Here is a 23206-nt window from a genome sequence, read left to right as displayed (position 1 = left end):
AGTGGAATCAAAGTGTTGTAAATCGTTGAGTTCAAAACACAAGTTATCTGACATCTGGTTTTCACAATTTGTAGTGAAAGCATAATTTGCAGAGTGAGAATCAGAGTTGTTAAAATTTCCACCAGCAGTTATGTCAATAAAATGATCATAACTCTGATCCTTACTACTGCTACCAGATTCTTCCTGACCAAAAAGAGTTGTGCTGCCAAATGAATAATCATCAGCAACTTTGCCAGACTCTTGCAACTTCTTTTTCTGGTTTAACTCCCTTTCATAAGTCAGGAGTCTACCATGAAGTTGGGTCAGGGTCAGATCTTTGAACTCAGCTGAATTTCTAGTTACAAAAGCAATTGTATCCCACTTTTCAGGTAGTGATCTAAGAAACTTGCTATTTTGTGTTGAATTAGGAAATGTAACTTTAACAAGTCTTAGCTCACTAATGAGACAGCTAAATCGCTCAAACTGTTGGGTCAATGATTCACACTTGATGTGAAAAAAGGTTTCATACTGCTGATTCAGAATTTCCCTGTTATTTTCAATAACTTCTTCCATCCCCCCAAATTGTTCCTTCAGTGCATCCCATAGCTCTTTGGCACTGTTACAATGTAACAGCCCAGCATAGATTTCATTGGGTAATGCAGATGCAATGATGCTAAATGCTTTGGCATCGAGTTCGAACTTTTGAAAATCAGTTTCATTATAATTTTCAGATGGTTTAGGTACGAACTTCTTTGCATCCTCAGCACTTGGCACCATGGGAACATGTGGTCCAAAAACAACAGATCTCCAACATCCAGTATTCTGTTGAGAAAGGATGTGTCCCATCCTTCTCTCCCAGATGTTGTATTCATTACGTTTAAGCATGGGTGGTTTAAAAAGTGAGCCAATGTTATTCTTATCATCTTGTGATTGTGACGTCATCCTGGTTGTTTTACAGGTACTGATTAATCAACTTTGATGGTGATTAAACCTTACTCTGTTTTTCAACAAAACGAACAAACTATCAGTATCAACGATTTTGAGCTGAACTATTTATGTCAAAATGATTGTTAAATCAAATTTGACTGTCCAAGCTCTGATACCAATTGTTAGGATCTGAGTTTGGATTGATTGTGATTTGTGTTTGAATTAAGATGAACAATGAAAGAGTAGTGCAGCGGAATTTAAATGGAAACAAACTTTTCACAATCAAACAGGAGAATTGCTTTCAACACACATTTTCAACAATGAACCGAATGCTTAAATTTATTTCAAGATTCAATTACACTTGCATGTATGCAACAAACTCCCCCTCAGCCTGAGCTCAGTGATTTGTTCGTACATGAAGAAGAGGGTGAAGAGCTAATAGAACAGTACAGAGCATTGTTCTATTTATAGGCACGAGCAAACCACTGAGCATCTTTGCTGATGTCACCATGAAAGTGACATCTAACCTCCTAACAAACTCTAACATCTGATCTATACAACTACTGTTGTGCTAACAACTGTTATACATTACATTTCATAAAGTAAACTAAACTACTGCTGCATCCTTCTACTGACGTGAACCCAGCAGAGCTTGACTCATAGCAGTAGATTAAACAGCAGAGCTTTAATCTTCCATCAGTCTTTGACTTGGGCAGCAGTTATAAGTCAGCAGTTTGTAATGATCAGTAGATTGGAGGTCAGCAGATGTTGAAACCACTTTCAAGGGGAGAGACTTGTATACACAACATCTGCTTATTCCGGATCCACTGCTCTTGATCCAGTTTTGGCTTTAATTATCCGTTCCTTTGATAGGGTTCAATCCCAACAAATACTACTTCGTATTTTATAAAAAAAAATTATATATATCATGAATCCCTTCCGACCCCCTTTCGGTGTTCCGTCTAGACCTAGAAACCAAACTTCGTATCGACCGAACACCACCCAACCGCAACCGTCCTTCAATTTCCAAGAGATGAACCCAAGTATGTTGGCGTACGCACAAATATTAGGCATGATCCCTGCAACCGTTCTTTCACGGTCCACGCGGCTTTGTATCCATGGGCGGTTCGCAACCGTCTCAAGAAGAAACCGAGCCCGACGTTGAAACGGTACCGTAGACACAACCCGAGCTCGTAGCTGAGGCGTCTCGATGTGGTAAACAGTCTCATAAAAAAAGGAGCCAAACGCTCCACGTCGGCATCAAACCTACCTAACTTGGTCGAAAGATGAGGAGTACGCGTTAGCACGGGTGTGGCTCGACATTCGGAGGACCCCGAAGTTGGTAAGCATTATTTACCTTTTTAAATAGTTTGGTAATCGTTTTTATATTTTATTTCTAAAAATATAACAATATATTTGTTTTATTTTTTTAGCAAACTATCAAACTTCACCCATTTTTTGGAATAAAATTCGTGAAACTTTTTTTAAAGCGAGGGGTAAAGGTGAGTATCGGGACAAGGATTTGATATCAAGCAAATGGACCGATATAAACCACAAATGTCATCAGTTCCAAGAAGTTTTCCAACGCACGAGTGATAACTGGGGTAGCGGAGAAAACGACGCGAATATATTAACAAAAGCGTTGGAGGAGTACAATCGAACGAGAGGCGTTTTTACATTCGAGACCTCGGTCATAGGCGTTTAGAGACAATACAAGAAAGAAACCCCGAAAACAAAAAATTGTCGCGCTACAAGAATCGAGACAAATGGAGAAAGACGTAAATTTTTTGTCTAACCGATCGATCACCTCGTAGAAGACGCATTGATTCTAGCGGAAATGTGTCGGCAAAAAATCCGTGACAAATACAGACTTTTAATTTTATGTTTTATTTTTTTGCATTTTTCGCGCTTTTTTTTAATTTTATCAATGTAATTTTTTTTATTTAATGAAAAATATTCTCAGTTTTAATTTGAAAAGAAAAAAAATAATTGGGTAATTATTGGTTGGGGCATTATAAGGCTGGAGGATGTGGCTGGAGCCCCCTAGGGGCTTTATCAGGCCACGTCAACGCCACCTAGGATCCACCTCAGTCATGGAGCCCCTTTAATTTGCATGGTGTGGATGGAGCCCCATATTAAACAAAAAAAAAAGATTTGATTGGTGCAAACACATGTGAGCCCCACTTGATCCTTTGAACCTTGGTTACCATGCTGGCAAGCCATCTATGGCGCCCCCCAGTTAACTTGCGGGGTGTAGGTGGATAGCGCCCCGGGGCGCTATAGTGTCCTAACTGACAGGGGTGGTGCCCCCACACCCTCCAGCCTAAGGCATTATACCACTACACCCGTTTTAAACAAATACCTCATAATAACCCAATACGGATATGACAGGTAATGCACAAGGCTGTCCCCTCCCACTACAGTTGGTCATAATAAGTTTTACACAACACCGCCAACCAACAACATTAATTGCTTTTGTGATTTTAAAGAGTTCTGGCTTGTATAATGATCTCTCAGTCTATGGGTTTAGATGAGTTATAAAATTGGTTTTAGATATGTATAAATTTCATGCCCTAATACCCGGATACGCAAATAAAAAAAGGGTCATTACGCGAGTCTGGCTATTTATATGCAAAAGAAAGGTGATGCACATGAAGCAAGGTCCTGCTAGTACTACACAATTTTTATCGACGTTTGATGGAATAAAGTGAAATGTGTGACCATGGTATCGCATAACTCTAGGGTATGAGCGTAATTCATTACTAACACATACATACATAATATCCGCAAAAATGACTACTTTCTTGAATCTCTTATAAAGAAGACACGAAGCTTACAGCAAAGCTGGCTCCTGTTATAATCATATGCTTGAACCTATCATATTGTTAAACAACAGCAGATTGCCAGAACAAAAAGAAATTATATTGTTAAACAACATCAATGCATTTTCACTCATAAAACAAAGTTTATAAAACCTCAACTTTTGGGTATCCAACTTAATTTTAACCGTTCTTTAGTCACTTGGCATGTCACTAAATTCCCACATCAGGTATTATTAATCGTAACAACAAATTTCCATCTTTGATGTTCACGTTTACTCGGCTTAGAGGTGCACAAAATAACCGAAACCGTAACCAGTTAATAACCGATTAAGGAATAGCCGGTTAGTGGTTTTTCTAACCGTAGGTTCGTAACCGGTTAGGGATTTTTTAGAAGGAACCAGTTGTTAACCGAGCTACCAGTTAACCAAAAAATAAACAAAAAAGAGGAAAAATTTGGTTAATTAACCGAAAAAAAATACCTATTTAAAGTGAATAGCCGAACCAATAACCGGTTAAAGCAAAAAAGAGAAATAAACCGCCAATTCGATTGACCGAACCGGTTACTGAATTTAAGTGATCTGTGCACCTCTAACTCGGCTAGGGGTGCTAAACAGGTCATTTTATGGGTTGGCAGGTCGAGCCCAAATCAGAAACCAGCTAAATGGGTTGTCAAAAAACCAAAAGTTAAGGTTTTAGAAACTATGGTCTTTTGGTTGAACTCATGCGTGCCCGCACCTGCGGACACGAATGCAGCTCCAAAAAACCCGGGCCCGCGTGAGGAGGTTTTTTATACTCGCTCAGTTTCATTTTTTTTCTGCTTGTGCGCAGCGCCTCAGACCATATTTTTGCGCGCCTTTGCTGCGCCTCAGACCGTTTTTGCCGCGCCTCAGGATGTTTTTTTCAAAAAAAACCTTTTTTGCGCCTAGGCTGCCCCAGGCGCTATAGGTGCGCCTCGCTGCGCCCGGGCGCCTAGGCGCGCGCTTTTTGCGCTTTTGACAACATAGAGTACAACAATGTTTTTCAACTACACTACATTCTCAATAAATGCTGTAGTATTTACAAACAGTAACTTCATTTACCTTTGATTTGTTTTACAACGCATATCTAATCAATCCACAAACCGAGGCTTCACAGGGCAATATTTGGTTCTAACTTGTAAACAGCGAGAATTGATAGTCGCTAGCGTGTCAAATTTCTCCATTTGTCCTTCAAATCAACCTGAAACCATGAAGTAGGATACTGAAGCCAATATAAAAATAGATTACAGTGAAATATCTTAACATGGATAATGCTGCATTACCTCAGTTCTGTCTTCAAAGATGTCACGGTACATACTTAAGATCAGCTTCCAGTTTCCTTTGCCATACCTTCAGAAACAAGCAATCGAGCATTAAAGGTCTGTGAAAATTGAAATTATTCGTCTTCATACAGCACTTCCAATTTTAAACAAAACTAGATGTCACAGTTCGAACCATTCATTTATGAACACATCAATTAGGGTTGTGCTTTATTCAAACGGTGGTCAAATACGTTGTAAGTTGCCCAAAGTCTATGTTAATGCAGACAACCACCTAATTTCATTCAAGATTATGATTGTAATAATATTGTTTTTGTATTCATAGCTTAAGCACTATGCAGTTAATATCGGTGATATATCGGTTGTCGGTCCCCATGTAAATTATCCATAGTTGCTAATGGTGAATAGCGACAAATAGCGATACACCAGAAAAAAAAAATTATATGTATATTATATCAAAAATACCCTGGTATACATGCTGATTTACATGTATATTTAACAAAAACCTAAAATCCAGCTATTTTATAGCTATATTTAATTGCTATTTATATTTAAAAAAGAAAAATTGTCGCTATCGCTATCTATCGCTACAACACTAATAGCGAGCCTAGACCTATACATACGCTATGTAGCGCGCGCTATAGCGATCGCTACGATCGGCGCTCGCTATTGACAACTATGAAAATATCGGTCAGAATATCAGTACCGATATTATTGGCGATATTGACCAATATTGCCAATATTTGAGCGATATTCCCGATATCAGTATCTTTCTTCTTAGTTCGACCATTCATCTGTCTTCTTAGTGCTGCTATTATTGTTTTAAGTCTTAATTGTTAGTGTTAAATGTTGGTGTTTTTAGTCTTAAATTGCTAAATATGTAAATGCTGAACGATATTTAAATTACCGATATCCCACCGCAATAACCTATATCTCAAATATTGGTCCTTAACCAATATCCGATTCTTTACCGCATTAACTGCTTAGCTCAAGCATTAATCATCTGTTATAATTTTACAAAACCGAATGATTAAGTGGTTGCAGCTCAACCCCACATGTTACAAACCATATTGGGATTGACCTGTTACCCAGTCCACTCAGTTTTGCCACTCTAGGACAAGATATAGACAAACACACCTATTTGAAAGAAAGATATATAGACAAACACACCTATATAAACATAGGCAAAAGATCAAATACAAATAATCTTAACATACTAAACATACAAATTGAAGGAAAACTCAAAAAGACAATGTGGCATTTTTGTAATTACCACCAACTATCAAAGTTACTATACAAATGTGAACTCAACCAAAAATACCTAAAAAACACAATTTTTTTTAACATTTTTATTAAAAAATCGCTACATTTTGCTAGCAAAAAAAAACATTTTTTTTTTTTTTGCTGCTACTAAAAGTAGCGATTTTTTAATAAAAATGTTAAAAATAAAATAATTTGTGTGTTTTTTTTTTATTTTTTTAGGTTTTTTGGGGGTTTAGTTTTTAGAATTTTAGCTTGGGTGGGGGTGGGGGGTTTAGGTTTTTTTTTTTTTTTTTTTTTTTGGGGGGGGGGGTGGTGGGGTACGTTTTTTTTAGGTTTTTGGGGGGTGTGTGGGGGGTTAGATTTTTGGGGGTGGGGTGGGGGTGGGGGTTAGGTTTTTTAGATATATTTGTAGAGTAACTTTGATAGTTATTGATAATTACAAAAATGCCACCTTGTCTTTTTGAGTTTTCCTTCAATTTGTATGTTTAGTATGTTAAGATTATTTGTACAAGAACTTTACCCTATAAACATAAAACGACAAATTGATCAAATTGCATGGCTTAGATTTCAATAATGTATGTGAACTTTACTTGATAGGTATGGGATGTGAAAAACAATAAAATTGAGGTAAAAGAAAGTTAATAAGTATGACATACTTTTGCACACCGGTCCTCAACGTGTCTTCCTCCAAGGGAGACCATCTTTTTTTCTTTCTCTGTCTTACGAGTTTTTCCATTTTGTAAATGTTTAACGGTGAGACCTTTCTCTTTTGGGGGCTAGGCAAGTGAGGCCTTGTCGGTGACCCTTCCTCGGATGTATCAATGGAGTCACTCCACTGAACAAAAAAAGACAGATCGAATTAAAAAAAAATTAAAAAAAACGATTACGGTTTCATGCCTCGGTTTTTAGCATCCCTTATCTAAAATATAGCTATATTAAGATTTTTATATGATTTTACCTACATGTACAAGCCAAAAAAAACACATTGTACAACATTTTAATGCATAAAAACCTCCCGGGTACACAAGGCGTTTGCCTCAGACTTGGAAAATCCCCAAAAATGCACTTTTCTTGCTTTCCAGTTTTAGGCGCGCCTCACCCTACATAAGGCGCCAGCCTCTGCGCGCGCTCTTTAAAACCAAGCAAATAGCAATAACTCAAGTACCCTAAAAATGTTGTTCGTATAGTGAAAGTGGTATGTAAAATTACCGACTTATTAGGGATTATGCATCCTCATAAATGACCAAAATCCCAAATGCCATATAACTATTTGGCCTCTGCAGAAGCTTAAAAACCAATTACATTAGAAACCAATTTCAGCCTAACATTTTAAAATCCAATGAAAATATGCTGTGTTTGGACGAAATACCCAAGAATGTTAGTTTAAAAAAAAATATGTTTTTTTACTTTTTTCAACAATATAAAAGTACCAACATGTTCCTTAGTCCTCACCTTCATCTTGAAGAACCAAAAAAATCAAACCAAATAATATCATTAAAGTTCCACCCGCTCGTTACACTTTACAGTTTACACTACATACATGTGAAAAAAGGGTAGGTCAGGTTATGCTAGGGTAGGTGAAGGATAAGGTGTTTACTCGTGTAGTAAAGAAACAAATGGAACAAAAACTTCAATAGAAACGGTGCTACTGCTGCAAAACAAGTTGAAAAAAGCGTCCTAAGAATGTTACTAATGTTCCACACAAGTTCCAAAATCAAAGCCAACAAAAGGATGGTGATAAGAATAAGGAATAGAGGGTGAACATCCAAAAGTCCAAAAATTTGACCAATAAACTAAAAATGTAACTAGTGAATGAAACAAGTTGTAAATGATGAGTACATTCGGTGATACCTCAGTAGTATGAGCAGTGTGATTCCGTTCAAATAAGCTAGGTTTGATCCTTTTGTTTTGATCCTTGACGGTATCATCATCTCCATCGGCTTCTAGAGCTTTACCCTTCCTATCATGTGAGGAACTTGGAGCTTTATCATTGACACTGGTAACATTACCTCCAGCAAGATCATGAGCCGCATTTTCTCCACTCGTGCCGACTTTTAAAGACTCTGCAAGGCGTAATGCATCCGGAAGCGGGTCCTTCACCGCTGCATGTAGTTCGAAAGTACTTGACTCAAGGGCTTCTTGTACTTTACTCACTTCTGGGCTAGGAATGTAATCATATTTGTCGTGAGAAGCTTCCATGGTATCAACGATTTTAGCTCTTCTACTGCGTCTTGAAACAACATGCTTGTGTGTAGGTGGCACGTGAGCCTTCATTGCTTCTACATGAAGATAAACATCATACATTAGCATGACGCAAATTAACAAGAAAAATTATGACTTTCTTAAAAACGAAGTTTAATTTACCATTACCCTTGCTATTAGCACCAGCATCATCTGTTGGTGCACTGTCTTTACTTTGATTATTGAGTTTGGAAACTTCCTCTTCATGAGCCCTTAATGTGTCTACATAAAGATAAACATCAAACCCTTAGTCTCATAAATACAATGCTCTACTTTAAAAAGACCAAACATTGACATATAAACTACATCCTAATGTGAAATGAAACAACACGGCTGCTCAATATACAATATCAAAAGTAGTTTTAACATATCAGTTGATATATGAGACAACACTAATAAAAGAACTAATAAATTAGCAATAAGATGCATAATTGGGAGAAATACACTTAAAAAACTAACACACTTAACGGGGTATATATATCATCATCATCATACTCAGTAAATCCCACCAATAGCAAAGCAAAGGTAGGGTCTGAGGAGGGTAAGATGTAGACAGCCTTACATCTACCCGTAGTAATAGAGAGCCTGCTTCCAGTGAGACCCCTGGCTCGTAGCGCGTTATATATATCGAGTATTTAAAATTTAGAAGTCACAATATAACAAGAAACTGCACATATATATTTGACATAACAATATCCTTAACCTGAAGTTAAACTCACCACTTCTAAGTTGTGCAACTTCATCCAACAACCCCATAGCTTCACTTAATCCATCATCATTCAACACCGTCTCACACGCCAACTCTAAAAACGACGGTCCCATCGTCTCCCACGCCTCATTAACATACCTCCCAACACACTTCACCACATCCGAATCCAAAACCATTTTCAAAACATTTTCACAAACATCCACATCCAAAACCCCAGCCTCAACATCATGCACCCAACGCACTAAATCATCATGAACCAATTGCACCCCACACCTTTCCATTTCACAAACCCTAACACTCCACAACCTCTTCACAGCTGTATAATACTTAACCTTCTTATCACCTGCAGTTTCCTCAATCAATTTTGAAGTACAGTGCATCATAACTGTGCAGTAAGCTGCTTTCATGGCTTCGGAAACGGTAGAAGGTGATGAATTATGGTCTAATTGTTCGATTTGTTCGAGATATCCGATTGTGCGTTCGGAAATTGTGGCGTTTTGGATGTCGGATTGGAGTTTACGCAAAATTAAGGCCTTTTTGAGCCTAGGGTTTGTGTTTGGAAGTGGAAGGACACGAATGAGATTGTTTAGGGTTTGATCGGTGAGTGAGTTTTGACGGAGGAGGAATTCGAGGATCCATCCGGATACATCGATGTCCATGTTTGATGAATTTGTGAAGCGGGATTTGGGGGTTTTGAAATTTAGGGTTTATGTTTGGTTGCCTGATTTCAATATTTGTGTTTTGGGGTAGGATTTTTAAATCTTCATGAGGAAGCTTTTGTTTAAAGGGAAAATTACATACTAAAAATTTTAATTACATTTTTACCTGGCTTAAAATTAAAATTACATAGACTGAATTTCTGTTTTCGTTTTTGAGGTTTGTCCATTTTAACTAGTCTAGTCCAAAAATATAATTTATAACAAAACCATCCCTAAGGTTTGCATTTCTTAACGCTTTTCATGCAAATGGCTAACTTGGTTTGCTTTTTCATTTAATTCTTGGCTAATTGACGAAAATATCCCTAGGGACTAAAATGGAGGTTAATTCGTATATATAAAAATACATATGTGTGTGTGTATATATATGGAGCCGCTAAAATGAAAACCATCCCCAGTTGCGAGAACCGTGAGAACCACTCTCAACCAATTAGATTCTGCCACCATAAGGGTTATTTTGGTCATTTACCCTAAATGTCATATTTGTCCTCTCTCTCTTCATTTAAAGCAACTAGCTTTTTTAAAACATGTCTCATCTTTCTCTCTCTTAAATTAAAACCCTCTCTCTTCCAATTTCATATCTGATGAAGAAGAACCTTTGTTTCTCTTGTTCTTTCATCTTTTCAAAATCCTCTCTAGTCTCTAATGAAGAAGAATCAAATCTTCATCTGATTACAGGCGGCCCCCCTCCTTCTCCGGTGACCCACTCCTTCTCCGACGACCCCATCCTTCTCCGGCGACCCCCCTGTCTTTCTTCATGGCTGTAGTTCAATCTAATAATTTATTAGAGGATCAGAGCCAGCTTGAAAGGCGGTGTAGTAGGTTTTTCTTTAGGGTTTTTCTGGGGGGTTTCTTCCGGTGGTGGGGGTTGGCCCGACGGTGTTGGCGGTGCTGGTGTTGGAGGCGATGGCTAGAGATGGGCATAATCGGGTATTCTTAAAACCCGAAACCAGTTCCAACCCGGAACCGGGTATGGATACAAGTGAGTGGACCCGGGTTCTCAGTGGAACCGGGTCCGGGTACAAACCGGGTACACGTTAATATATTTAGAACCGGCGTAACCGGTTTCGGGTACAATGGAATCGGGTACGGGTACTGTGTGGAACCGGGTACGGGTACTGTATGGAACCGGTTATGGTGAGTTTCTCAATAAAGCTGCTGCCATACTGCTAGGAACCGGTTCCTCTGATAAAGCTGTTTTTTTATTTTGTACCGTTAGGAACCGGTTTTTAAATATAAAAATCGATCTCGGTCCATTCATTTCAAATTGCATCCATTCCATCAATCTTCTTTCTTCTTCTGTAAACACATTCAAAATTCAAAGAAGAAGAACATATGGCATCGGAAGACGGAGTTGTTTTGATTTTAGAAACCAAACGTAACCCCGCAATTTGGAAAAATTTTGATTTGTGTTTGATGTCGGATAACCATGAGATGGCTAGGTGCAAGAATTGTGGGAAGTTCATGAAGGCGGCAGCCAACTCCACCCTCAAGAAGCATACCGACAAACATTGCCCGGTGACAAAGACAAAAAAAGGAAGAAAAGGGCGAAGGATCCGGTTCTTCTAATGTGTAGTTTGGTGGATCCGTTTGTTTACTTATGTTTATGTTTGATGTGTTATGTGTTATGTGTGATGTTTATTGGTTTAACTTTATGATCAATGTAACCGTTTCGTTTGTGAAATAAAAGTTCGTTTGTGAAAAAAATTCGCATTTATAATCGTTTAATTAGTACAAAATCGGTTCCTTCGAGACTAATCATAATCGGTTCGCGTTTGTTTGGTAACAGAATCGGTTCCTTCGGGACTGATCAGAATCGGTTCCTCATATTTATTTTTTTGCCCGTTTGCTTGAGGACGGTGCGGCACTTTCACTTGCGCTACGCTTTGGTGCGGACACTTCGGTACAATCGTCTTTGGAATCATTGGTCTCTACCTCGTCTTCCTCTTCCTCCTCTTCTTCGATAATCTTGTGCTACAAGTCCACCTCGTCTTCGAGACTCGACTTATGTTGAACACGATCAACGCCGTCCAAATGATCTTTTAGGCAAATTGCCATCTCTAGCGACTCCGGGGTTAATCTTGTTCTTCTAATCGACAATACCCTACCACTAAGAGAAAAAACACTTTCCGAAGCTACCGTGGAAGCTTGGTGATGTGCTTGTCGTGGTACACGCAAATTTAATCCCAATAACAACTATAGATAGTGGTAAAAAGGTATCGAACTCAGGGAGTATGTGGAATATATGTCGATTATATAGCTTTGCAATTAAACTACAATTAACCTAATTTGTAGAAAATAAAGATCAATAATTTGGATCGTTGTTTTAGAAAACTAAATTAATAACTAATGGCAATTCAAAATTGGTTGTTAACAGATTAGGAGAACAATGACCATCTTAGGATTCAGTTTCTTTTAACAATTGTGTGAAATTTCAACTAGAAAGAGTTACATAGACATAACTCGTACATACATAATCAAAGTGATAAAAGGGAACAAAGTACTCGGATTTCTAAATGCGAGGTTGTTTCCCGATGATCAATTAATCAATAACCAACCCTAACCCTTCCCGTGATATCTCGGTTGCCAACGGCACCAAGAACGTACGATTGAGACTAGAAATTGCAATATCGATTAACAAGCTACAAACAGTTATGCATACACCATGATATTCAAGCAACGCAAGTATCATTCTAGAAATTCAGAAATTAACACAAAAAAGTTCAAGAGAAACCTTCACCTAAGATGATCACCGAGAGTTTTAGCCACACATAGCTTGGTGAATCATCATAACAATAAGTTCAATGTTCATACGAATCGAAATCACAAATTCCAAGCCAAGCAAGAATCACCAAAATCGCCCCTAGTATGTTCTCTAATTGACCAATGATGAGAATAGGTGAAAAGACACCATAAAACTGAATAAATGATGGCATTTACAAGTTTTCCGCAACTTCCACCGTAACTTATGGTGCCACCGTAAGTTACGGTGGCCTTCAAAGTGTTACGGTGCGAATAGTCTGTTTTACGGTGGGATCCAGGTGGAATTCAGGTCCACCGTAAATTACGGTGGAAACCTGGATTTTGCACTTTGTTTCATCTTTCGTTTCGCGCATAACCCGTTCAACTCCGAACCCTCCAAAGCTGCATTTTATCCACTTTAAGCTCCCAAACCGCACCTGAAACATAAGCAACCGTAGTTATCTAATTCCAGATAATTACACAATTAAATGAGGGATAAACTTGTCTTTTAACATCATAAAGGGTTGTCCGATGGACCACCCGTCACATCCCCACACTTAACCGTTGCTTGTCCCAAGCAACTCACCAAATCAATTTCAAAACAAGCGATCAATGTAAACCAAGCAAAACCAGGCAATCCTTTTACTAACCCCTTTTTTTAACACCCAAATAATACACCCCTCACTATGTCTCTCCTCTCGGTTACAAGTAAGCACTAGCAATATGAGCTAGACACACAAAGGCTAACGGGCGGTTGCACAACTATAAGCTTGTACCTAAATCGATCCTTCTCCTAACAAGTGCTAAACATGAATGCAAATCAAAGGGACTTTCAAGGTTGTAACGTGGCTAGGTGTACAGGTGGGAAATGGAATATATATGAAGTAGCGAAAACTTAACCCGGTCTACACAATAAAGCAAACTAACACTAACAATCTAAACTACTATGTACAAGACAACTAAACATCTTTTTTTTTCTTTTTCAGTTTTCCTTGCTTTTTCTCTTTTTTTTTTCAAAACAAGCAACCATACAATAAAGCTTCAAACATATCTACATCATACTACTAAAACTACTACTACTATTACTAACACTATAAGACCAGGTTAAATTTGGGTAAGTTTTTAGGTAGGTAACTAGGGGTAACAAACGATAGGCTTTTAGGCACAAATTTGGCAACTAAATGTCCAAACCCCCGCCCCTCTCGCAACCATGCTCATATATATAACTTATGAGGTCCAACCCCCCAAATCCCACACTCACACACACTAAAGACGAGGCTACCTAGATGCCCTTATCCTTTTCACATTCATGTCTAACTAAGGACTCAAATCGTATTCAAGCACAAGTTCTAATGTACCCCCACTCGTAGCCACTCTCATCAAAGATAAGCATTATTTATATACAAATGTGACTTCAACTCTCACCAAGAATGAAAGGGTATCAAGGGTTGCCGGTGCACCATTTGGGGTTAATCTAGGGTGTTCAAATTCTCACAATATTTCGCTTGATTTAAAATTTTTTCAAAATTTCCAAAAATTTCCCCCCATCCCCACACTTGGGATACATTGACCCCAATGTATGGTTTTAGGAGGCTTTGATCACTAAAATTCATTCAACATCAACAAAAAGCTTCTTCACTCAAACCCCAAATTTCTTTTTGGATTTTTCATTTTATAATTTTTTTTTATATTTTTCTTCTTTTTTTTAACACCAACACACCACCGACTAGCACCAACCCAAACACAACATAACAACTAACACCACCCAACCACCCAACCATAAACAAAACAAACTAACAAATATGCACAAAATATACAAAGGAGGAACACAACCTGACTAATAATAGCGCGGTCCCGGAGGTCCAAAAATGGAAGACATCATGTCGTTCCATTCTCCAAACGCAAATGAGCCGCTACTACTCCCTCCTTGTTGTTGTTAGGCTCCCTCTTGTTGCCTCGGATCAATCCATTGTGAGTGGTGAAGCTGTGGAGTCGGATACGACACACTCCCATCATAAGGTGGTAGCGAGGCATAGTCCACATGTTGTGGATCCACAACCACTGGCCTCCCGGCATGCCAATCTGCATGCATCCTTCTCTCTTGATCATCGTGATACCGATTATTCATTTCCACCTCTTGGGAATACGCAAAGGTGCGATTCCACGCCTCACTACGATCAAAGCTTTGTTTCAAGGACCGCTCTATGCTTGCACTCATCATGGTATTTTGATCATATAACGTCCGCTCCGGACCCGACCAAGTTTCAAAAACGGAAGCCGGAGGACGTTGATTTGCTATCACCTCTTGCATGGTACCTTCATAAGCCCACCCGGGCACATAAGATCGCTCCGTATAGTCGTAGAAAGCGCCACCATAACCTCCACTCGGGCCCCCTTGCCCCAAATTCAAATTCACACCACCTTGCGGTTGCTCTTCATAATCTTCATCCCCACTCGGGATCTCCGCCTCACTCTCGGGTTCATCCTCTTCACCCGGTAACAAATCTCTAGCACCCGCCTTTAACGCTCTCCATCTCTGCCCCTCGGATTTAAGCTTATGATACCGCTCCGATTGTGTATACGTCCAACCAATCCCCAACTTATCTAACGTAAAAGGCTGATGCCTTTTCGTTGCCCCTCAATCCTCTGACGTAAGAGCCTTTTGTTGCTTCATTAACCCCGTGATGATTCGACAATACGGGATAATGTCCCTTCCATATTTGTTTCGGCAGATCCACAGGTGGTTTATGATTAGATAACGGATTGGGAAACGCGGGCCCCCAGTAAGTAATGAATAGAGGACTGGTACTTCAGGAAACCTCACTTGCTCTTTGTCCCCCCTTCGCGGTATAACATTCAACAAACAAATTGCCAACAATAATTTCGCTTCGATTTTTAAATTCTTCCGATACAACACTCCATGATAAGTACCGGGCAAAAATAGCGTTGCCAACATGTCGTTCCAACGGGGGTGCTTCTCTGGCTTCACCAAAAGGTCATCAAGGGTGGGAACCATATAATCACGGGCTGGAAGGCTATCGTATTTCCCGAGCTTCTTCAACGTATCAAAGGACATCTCCACTGGAACCCCGTGAACTTCACTAATCAACTTCATTTGCGATGGCTTTTCATATGTGTTGCATTTAAGAGTCGCCATCCACTCTTGTATCTCGGTGATAAACAAATTGCTTTTATCTTTGTCAAAACATTTAAGTGCCGACTCCCAACCTAGAGCCCGGAACTTGTCAAACACCCCAAACTAACCAAGCTCAACTTCCCGGACTTCCCTCTCACATATAAAGGCTGCTGCCTTATTCTTCAACTTATTCATACGGTCATGATATAACGTTGGCTGCCAATGCTCCGGCTGTTCATCCAAAGGACTCGAGTTCCATATCGGCTTTTCAGCCGGGTCCAACTCCATCTCTTCCTCACTTTCACTTTCATCCACTCGGCCCAAATATTGTCTCTTTTTCGGTTGTTGTTCCAGCTGTTTACCCTTTCCCTTTGATGATGAAGACGAACTAGATCCCGCTTTCTCTTTCGTCTTAACCATTGTCCTACACGCATTAGAGCAAACAACACAACCAAACGAAACAAAATTAGACTCTTTTCTCCAAAATATCCCCACACTTGCTTGTTACTATGGTTGTAGATGTTAGTGAACCAAAACTTTTATAAATCTTTTTTTTTCAAAATTTGGGCATGATGTCTCTACAATGTAGAGATTCCCAAAAGTTCACTACTTTACTAACAATCCTACATCTACACACCATAACCATGTTCAAATAGCAAGTAACAAGTCAAAACTATGAACAAGCAAGTAGGTATGAACAAATATCAAAAATAACCTCAATCTTCACAATGCATCATCAAAATACAACAAATAAACTTCCATACCTTTGTTTGAAGATGCAAGAATGCTTGTGAAACAAAAACTCCCAAAACCCCCAAAATTTTTCGAACTAGGGTTTAGAATTCGGACCCTAAAACTGCGTTTTCTCGTAAATTTCTTGGCAAAATCAGAAACTACGTGAAAAATGAGTCAAGATAGACTCCAACTTCACTTAGTTTGGACAAGAATTGAGTAAGATATGAAAGAATTAAGGTTGAAGATGGCTATGGAGTCTTGTGGGAATTGGAAAGTGATAGGTGAAAGAGATGTATGAGAAAGTGAAGAAAGAATGAGTGGTTGGGGCTATGTCATGTAATCTGATGTTTTATTATTATTATTATTATTATTATTATTATTTTTTTATATATATATATATACCGAAACCAAAACAACCCATCTGACTTCCAGGTCCGTCGTAATTTACGGTGGAACCGTAAATTACAGTAAGGCCTGGAAGTAAATTTCCACCGTAACTCAGGAGAGTTACACCATAACGATCAAATGTTTTTGCTCCCCACCGTAAATTACGGTATAACCGTAACTTACGGTGGTATCTGGGAGTTTCTGGTTTGCTCAAAAATGTGATTTTTAAGGTTCATTTTTTATATTTTTTCAAGTTTTTCGAGTTTTTTATGTTTTTAAATTTTTTAAAAGCATATAAAAATCACCCTACCCCCTCGAAAGTTCCGTGTTGTCCTCAACACAATGTTAGAGCAATTCGTGACCCGAATATCCCCACACTTGTTTCAAACACGAATTTCAAAGAAATACGATAATTGCACAAACTATACAACACAAAACAAAACAAAACGCTACTATTTACACTACCAAACCTGGGCCTCTCATGGTTGTTCCTCATCGACCGGGCGCAAGATGTAGCCCGCTTTATCAAGCTCCAAGTTATTGATGTCGTTCCCTCCAAGTACGGTTTCAACCGGTGACCGTTCACCGTTTGTTGTTTAAGTGTTTGCTTGTCTTGGATGTCTACGTCACCAAACCTTCCAACTCTCCGAACGACGTACGGGCCCATCCATTTGCTTTTAAGCTTGCCCGCGAACATCTTGAGTCTTGAGTTATACAACCAAACTTTTTGACCCACTTCAAATATTTTCTTCTGCAATTTTGCATCATGCACCTTCTTGAGTTTATCTTTATAAGCCGATGCACATTCATACGCCTCGTCTCGAATCTCTTCTATCTCGCTTAATTGCAACTTTCTCAACTTTCCCGCCTCGTCATAACCCGCGTTTACCGTCTTAATTGCCCAATGTGCCCGATGCGCTAGCTCCATTGGCAAGTGACAACCCTTTCCATACACCATCCGGTAAGGCGTTGTGCCAATAGGAGTCTTGTAGGCCGTTCGGTATGCCCACAATGCATCGTCTAACTTACTTGACCAATCCTTCCTATCCGTTCTTACCGTCTTCATGAGAATTTCTTTGATTTGACGGTTGGACACTTCGACTTGTCCACTCGTTTGCGGATGGTAAGGTGTGGCAACCCGGTGATTCACGCTATACCTCTTCAATAATTTCCCGAAGTTGAAGTTCTTAAAATGCGAACCACCATCACTTATAATAACCCGCGGGATGCCAAACGAGAGAAAATGTTGGATTGAACAAATTTACAAACAACCGAATGGTCGTTTGTTCGTGTTGCAATAGCTTCAATCCACTTCGAGACATAATCCACCGCTACCAAAATGTATAGAAAACCATTCGAATTCGGGAAGGGTCCCATAAAGTCTATACCCCATACATCAAATATCTCTACAACCAAGATTGGTTGTAATGGCATCTCATCCCTCTTCGATATGCTTCCCATCTTTTGACAATTTATGCAATTTCCTGCGAACTCACATGCATCCTTGAAAATTGTGGGCCAATAAAACCCACATGAGAGAACCCGATAGCCTGTTTTGTGCCCACTAAAATGACCTCAACATTGCGGACGAATGAGCATGGGTCAAAATTTCCAACACTTCTGTCTCGGGCACACACCTTCGTATAACTTGATCCGGTCCAATCTTGAAAAGATCCGGTTCATCCCAAATATATTGCTTCACTTGAACCATAAATTGTTGTCGACGCTTCTTGGTCCAATGACTTGGGATGGCACCCGTGGCTAAGTAGTTAACATAGTGAGCATACCACGGTGCAACAAAGGTGGAGACGGCTAGGAGTTGCTCATCGGGAAAACTTTCATTGATTTCACTAACATCATCGATCCCTTCCACCGGAATCCGAGACAAGTGATCCGCTACTACATTCTCACTTCCCTTTTTGTCTCGGATTTCTAAATCGAACTCTTGTAACAATAATACCCACCGAATCAAATGAGGCTTCGCGTCCTTTTTCTCCATCAAGTATCGGACCGCACTATGATCCGAATAAACCACCACCTTGCTCCCCCAAATATACGAGCGAAACTTATCCAAAGCATACACCACCGCTAGTAATTCCTTCTCAGTTGTGGTGTAATTGAGTTGCGCTTCAGATAAAGTTTTGCTTGCATAGTAAATCACCACCGGCTTTCTATCAACCCGTTGACCCAAAACTACACCAATGGTGGTGTCGCTTGCATCACACATTATCTCGAACGGCTTTGACCAATCCGGTGGTTGTAAGATAGGAGCTTTGACCAAGTGTTCCTTCAAAACAGTGAAAGCTTGCATACACTCGTTAGTAAAATCAAATGGGACATCTTTTAATAACAAGTTGCATAAGGGTTTGGTGATAACACTAAAACCCTTTATGAAACGTCTATAGAACCCCGCATGTCCCAAAAATGACCTCACACCCTTAACATTTTTCGGAGGTGGCAAAGATGCTATTACCTGTATTTTTGCCTTATCCACCTCCATCCCCCTTTCAGAAATTACATGACCCAACAAAATACCCTCTTGCACCATGAAGTGACTTTTCTCCCAACTTAACACTAAATTTTTCTCAACGCACCTTTTTAAAACTTTTTGTAATTCGTTGAGACAAGCATCAAAACTAGTGCCAAAAATGGAGAAGTCATCCATAAATACTTCGAGCGACTCTCCAACCATGTCCGAGAAAATACTCATCATACATCGTTGGAAAGTTGCCGGAGCATTGCACAAGCCAAAGGGCATCCGCCGAAAGGCAAAGGTGCCATATGGACAAGTGAAGGTGGTCTTGTGTTGGTCATCCGGGTGTATTGCGATTTGATTGTAACCCGAATACCCATCCAAAAAACAGTAATATTTTTTACCCGATAATTTTTCAATAATTTGGTCAATGAAAGGTAGCGGGAAATGATCCTTAGAAGTGGCGGCATTCAATTTTCGGTAGTCAATACATACACGCCACCCGGTTACCGGTCGGGTGGCAATTTGTTCACCATTTTCGTCCTTGACTACTTGAATGCCGGCCTTCTTAGGCACAACTTGGGTGGGACTCACCCAAGCACTATCCGAAATCGGATAGATAATTCCCGCATCCAACCATTTAATTACCTCTTTTTTAACTACCTCCCGTAGGTTCGGATTCAACCGCCTTTGAGCTTCTCGTGTCGGCTTTGCATCTTCGGTGGTAATGATCTTATGCATGACAATGGATGGACTAATTCCTTTGAGATCGGCAATCATCCATCCGATAGCTCCCTTGTTTTCTTTCAAGACTTCCAACAACGCTTGCTCTTGTGCCAACTCCAAATTAGAGGCAATAATGACCGGTAAAGTGTCATTATCCCCTAAAAACGCGTACTTCAAGTGGCTCGGCAAGTCTTTAAGTTCCAAATTTGGCGGTTCCTCTTACGATGGTTTAGTACCCGAATCTATCTCCACCGGTAAACCTTCAAATTGATGAGTCCATGGTGGTCTACCTTCTTTCAAAGCCATTGCATCTTGCTTTTCCTCTTCAACCCGGACTGCATAAGCATGTACCTGTTCAGAAAAATCACACAGGCAAACATCCAAACCATCCTCCTCATACTCATGCGGGCTGCATCCGTCAACTATATCTGCCATGAAACACTCATTAACACCATTAGCATTAGAATTGTTAGTAAAAACATTCAAACGCATTTTCCGATTCCCAAAAGTCATGTCGACCGTACAAAATCTACAATCGATCACGGCATGTGCGGTGCTCAGAAATGGTCGATCCAAAATTACGTTTTGTTGTTGTTTTGGGTCCGCGTACGAGTAGTCCAAGACTAGAAAGTAAACCGGGTAATAAAACTCATCAATTTTTACAATTACATTTTGAACCATACCCCGAGGTAGCTTATGAGACAAATCGGCCAAAACAACCGTTGTCTCCACCCTTGCTAACGGACCAAAGTCATATTGGTCATATAAGCCCCCCGGTAAAATGCTCACCCCGGCTGCAAGATCTAGCAACGCCTTAGCCATTTGAAAATTACCAACTTGTATGTTAATCAATGGCGTACCCGAATCTTGGAGCTTAGGAGGAAGCTCCCCATTTAAAACGGCACTTACTTGCCCGGTTAAATCAACCCGCTTAGGCACTTTCTTCTTGTTTTGCCTTTTTTATGTACATAACTCTTTTAAAAATTTGGCATAGGCGGGTACTTGTTTTATTGCATCAAGAAGTGGGAGGTTAATTTTAACTTGTTTAAACATGTCCCACATTTCTTCTTTTTGGGGACCTCTTGATGCAATAAAATTTTTCTTTCCCGGGTCAAGTAAAGCCGATGGAAAAGGGACTTGACTCGGTTCACCCTCAACTTTTTCACTCTTTTCATTTTCACCCAAACCCGGTTTGTTAACATTTAATTCTTTTGGATTAACCGGTGAAACTTCATCATCACTATCATTACCCGTGATGTCCTCAACTACTCCCTCAACCAATTCGGGTGACAAATTGGCTTTAAACTCTTTTCCACTTCTTAAAACACTAACATGATGAACATTAACATTACCTCGTGACGTACCATGCGAAGGATTTACCTTAGTGTCGCTAGGAAGTTGACCCTTGTTTTTCTTCAATTCAGCCACGTCGGTTGCTAATTGACCCATTTGGGTTGTTAGTGATTGGATGCTTTTGTCACGAACCTCATCCTTTTGCATTCGAACTTCATCGAGTTGGTTCCATTTTTGCATCTCCATTTGCATGCTTTTTAGCATCTCCATCATCTCGTTTCCACCCGAAGACCCCCTTGTTCTTGACCCGTTTGATATTGCTTTTGATAGCCTTGGTTGTTCCCGCCTCGATATCCACCTTGGTTATTGTAAGGTTGGCGTGAACCAAAGTTACCTTGGCTACCTTGAAAGTTCGGGTTAGCTTGATTTGAAGGGTTCCCATACCGAAAATTTGGGTGGTTCCTCAACCCGGGGTGATAGGTATTAGAGTTCATGTTGTTGTAGTTTCTACCACCCCTCCTTGACCTTGAACCGCATGGACTTCTTCATATTGCCCTTCCACCATTCCTTGGCAATTTTCAGCCGCATGACCTATTTCATTACACAAAGCACAAACATCATAAATTTGGTTAGTAGTTTGAACATTACCATCATCTATTGCGTGCACTTGAGGTCGGGAAATGGCCGGTCAGGCTCTCCTTGATTCTTGAGCTTTTCTCTTTGATGTAGTTGCCATGCTCTCCAAAAACTCCCAATCATCGTTCTCGTAATTTGTACCAAAAGTCCTACCGGTGATGGACATCAAATCACGAGCATCTTCGGCACTCAACCCCTCGTGAAAGGCATTCATTAATTCCCACAATTCGATTCCATGGTGAGGGCAATTTTTTATCATCATATTGAAACGCTCAAAAGCCTCATGGAACATCTCACCATGTTGTTGTTGGAAGCTTCTCAACCCCTTTCTTGCATTGTTGGTCTTTTGGGCGGTGTAAAACTCATCCAAGAAAGTTTGTTGCATTTCCCCCCATGTATATATGGATGCTGAAGGTAATGTGTAGAACCATTTTTTCGCCTTATCTTCCAAAGAAAATTGGAATAATACCAATTTAATATCGTTGGCTGAGAACCCTTGACTCCCAAGAGTGTTACAAATCGAGTCATAAGCCTCCAAATGAAAGTAAGGCTCCTCCGTTGCTAACCCCTTATATTTTGGCAAACTTTGCAAAGAGTTAGTCCTCACTTCAAATGTCCTTCCTTGATCATTGTGAGGAATGACTACCGGTGAAGGGTTATGAGTGATTACCGGTCTAAAATGCGCTTCGATGCCCCTCACATTTTCTCTAAGGTGCCTCCTTGGTACACTGAACCTACCTCTTGGAGGAATAGGACCCATTGGCCTTGGTACTTGCCCTTGTGGTGCGATTGGTTGTTGAAACTGTTGTTGTCGCATCGGTGGGCGTTGAGGTGGTCTTTGGAATTGTGGTTGCACGTGTTGCGGCCGGACTTGTTGCAATGGTATAGGGCGTTGCATTTGTGGCCCTTGTGGTCTTGGCCGAATGTGTTGTGGTACGAGTTGTTGTTGTTGTGGCACTCCACCAACACTTGCCATCCCTTGAGATTGACTTTGCACATAACCGAATTCTCCTTGATCACCATAACCCCCGTAAGCATACCCATCTTCATCATAACCCTCAAACTCCTCAAATCCTTCATCATACCCATCTCCTTGAATTCCCGACGATTGCCCAAATGGAAGA

General features: G+C 39.9%; 1 protein-coding gene and 1 non-coding gene across 4 annotated transcripts; one reads left to right on the top strand and one right to left on the bottom strand.

The window, feature by feature from the left end:
- Positions 1–3499: 3499 nt before the first annotated feature.
- Positions 3500–9995, bottom strand: LOC110916413. Of its 3 annotated transcripts, XR_002579717.2 has the most exons (7): positions 9249–9995; positions 8653–8751; positions 8140–8567; positions 6945–7123; positions 5029–5095; positions 4808–4946; positions 3500–3780 (listed from the first exon to the last, which is right to left on the bottom strand). XR_002579717.2 is itself a non-coding variant. In XM_022161156.2 (6 exons), the coding sequence occupies exons 1-6, from the start codon at positions 9895–9897 to the stop codon at positions 4908–4910; spliced, it is 1461 nt and encodes a 486-aa protein (XP_022016848.1). In that variant the 5' UTR covers positions 9898–9995; the 3' UTR covers positions 4743–4907. The 3 variants fall into 3 exon arrangements, 2 of the variants coding, with proteins under 2 accessions (XP_022016848.1, XP_022016849.1); XM_022161156.2 differs by lacking the exon at positions 3500–3780 and having other exon boundaries at positions 4743–4946; XM_022161157.2 differs by lacking the exon at positions 3500–3780 and having other exon boundaries at positions 4743–4946; positions 8659–8751; positions 9249–9994.
- Positions 9996–22312: 12317 nt separating this feature from the next.
- LOC118481376 lies at positions 22313–22419 on the top strand. Its single transcript, XR_004865583.1, has one exon. It is a non-coding gene; the product is annotated as a small nucleolar RNA R71 (small nucleolar RNA).
- Positions 22420–23206: the final 787 nt, after the last annotated feature.

Source organism: Helianthus annuus, chromosome 8, assembly GCF_002127325.2.
Source record: "Helianthus annuus cultivar XRQ/B chromosome 8, HanXRQr2.0-SUNRISE, whole genome shotgun sequence".
Classification (NCBI taxonomy): domain Eukaryota; kingdom Viridiplantae; phylum Streptophyta; class Magnoliopsida; order Asterales; family Asteraceae; genus Helianthus; species Helianthus annuus.
The sequence above is the reverse complement of the archived record's forward strand: the minus strand, read 5'-3'. Positions and strand labels throughout refer to the sequence as shown.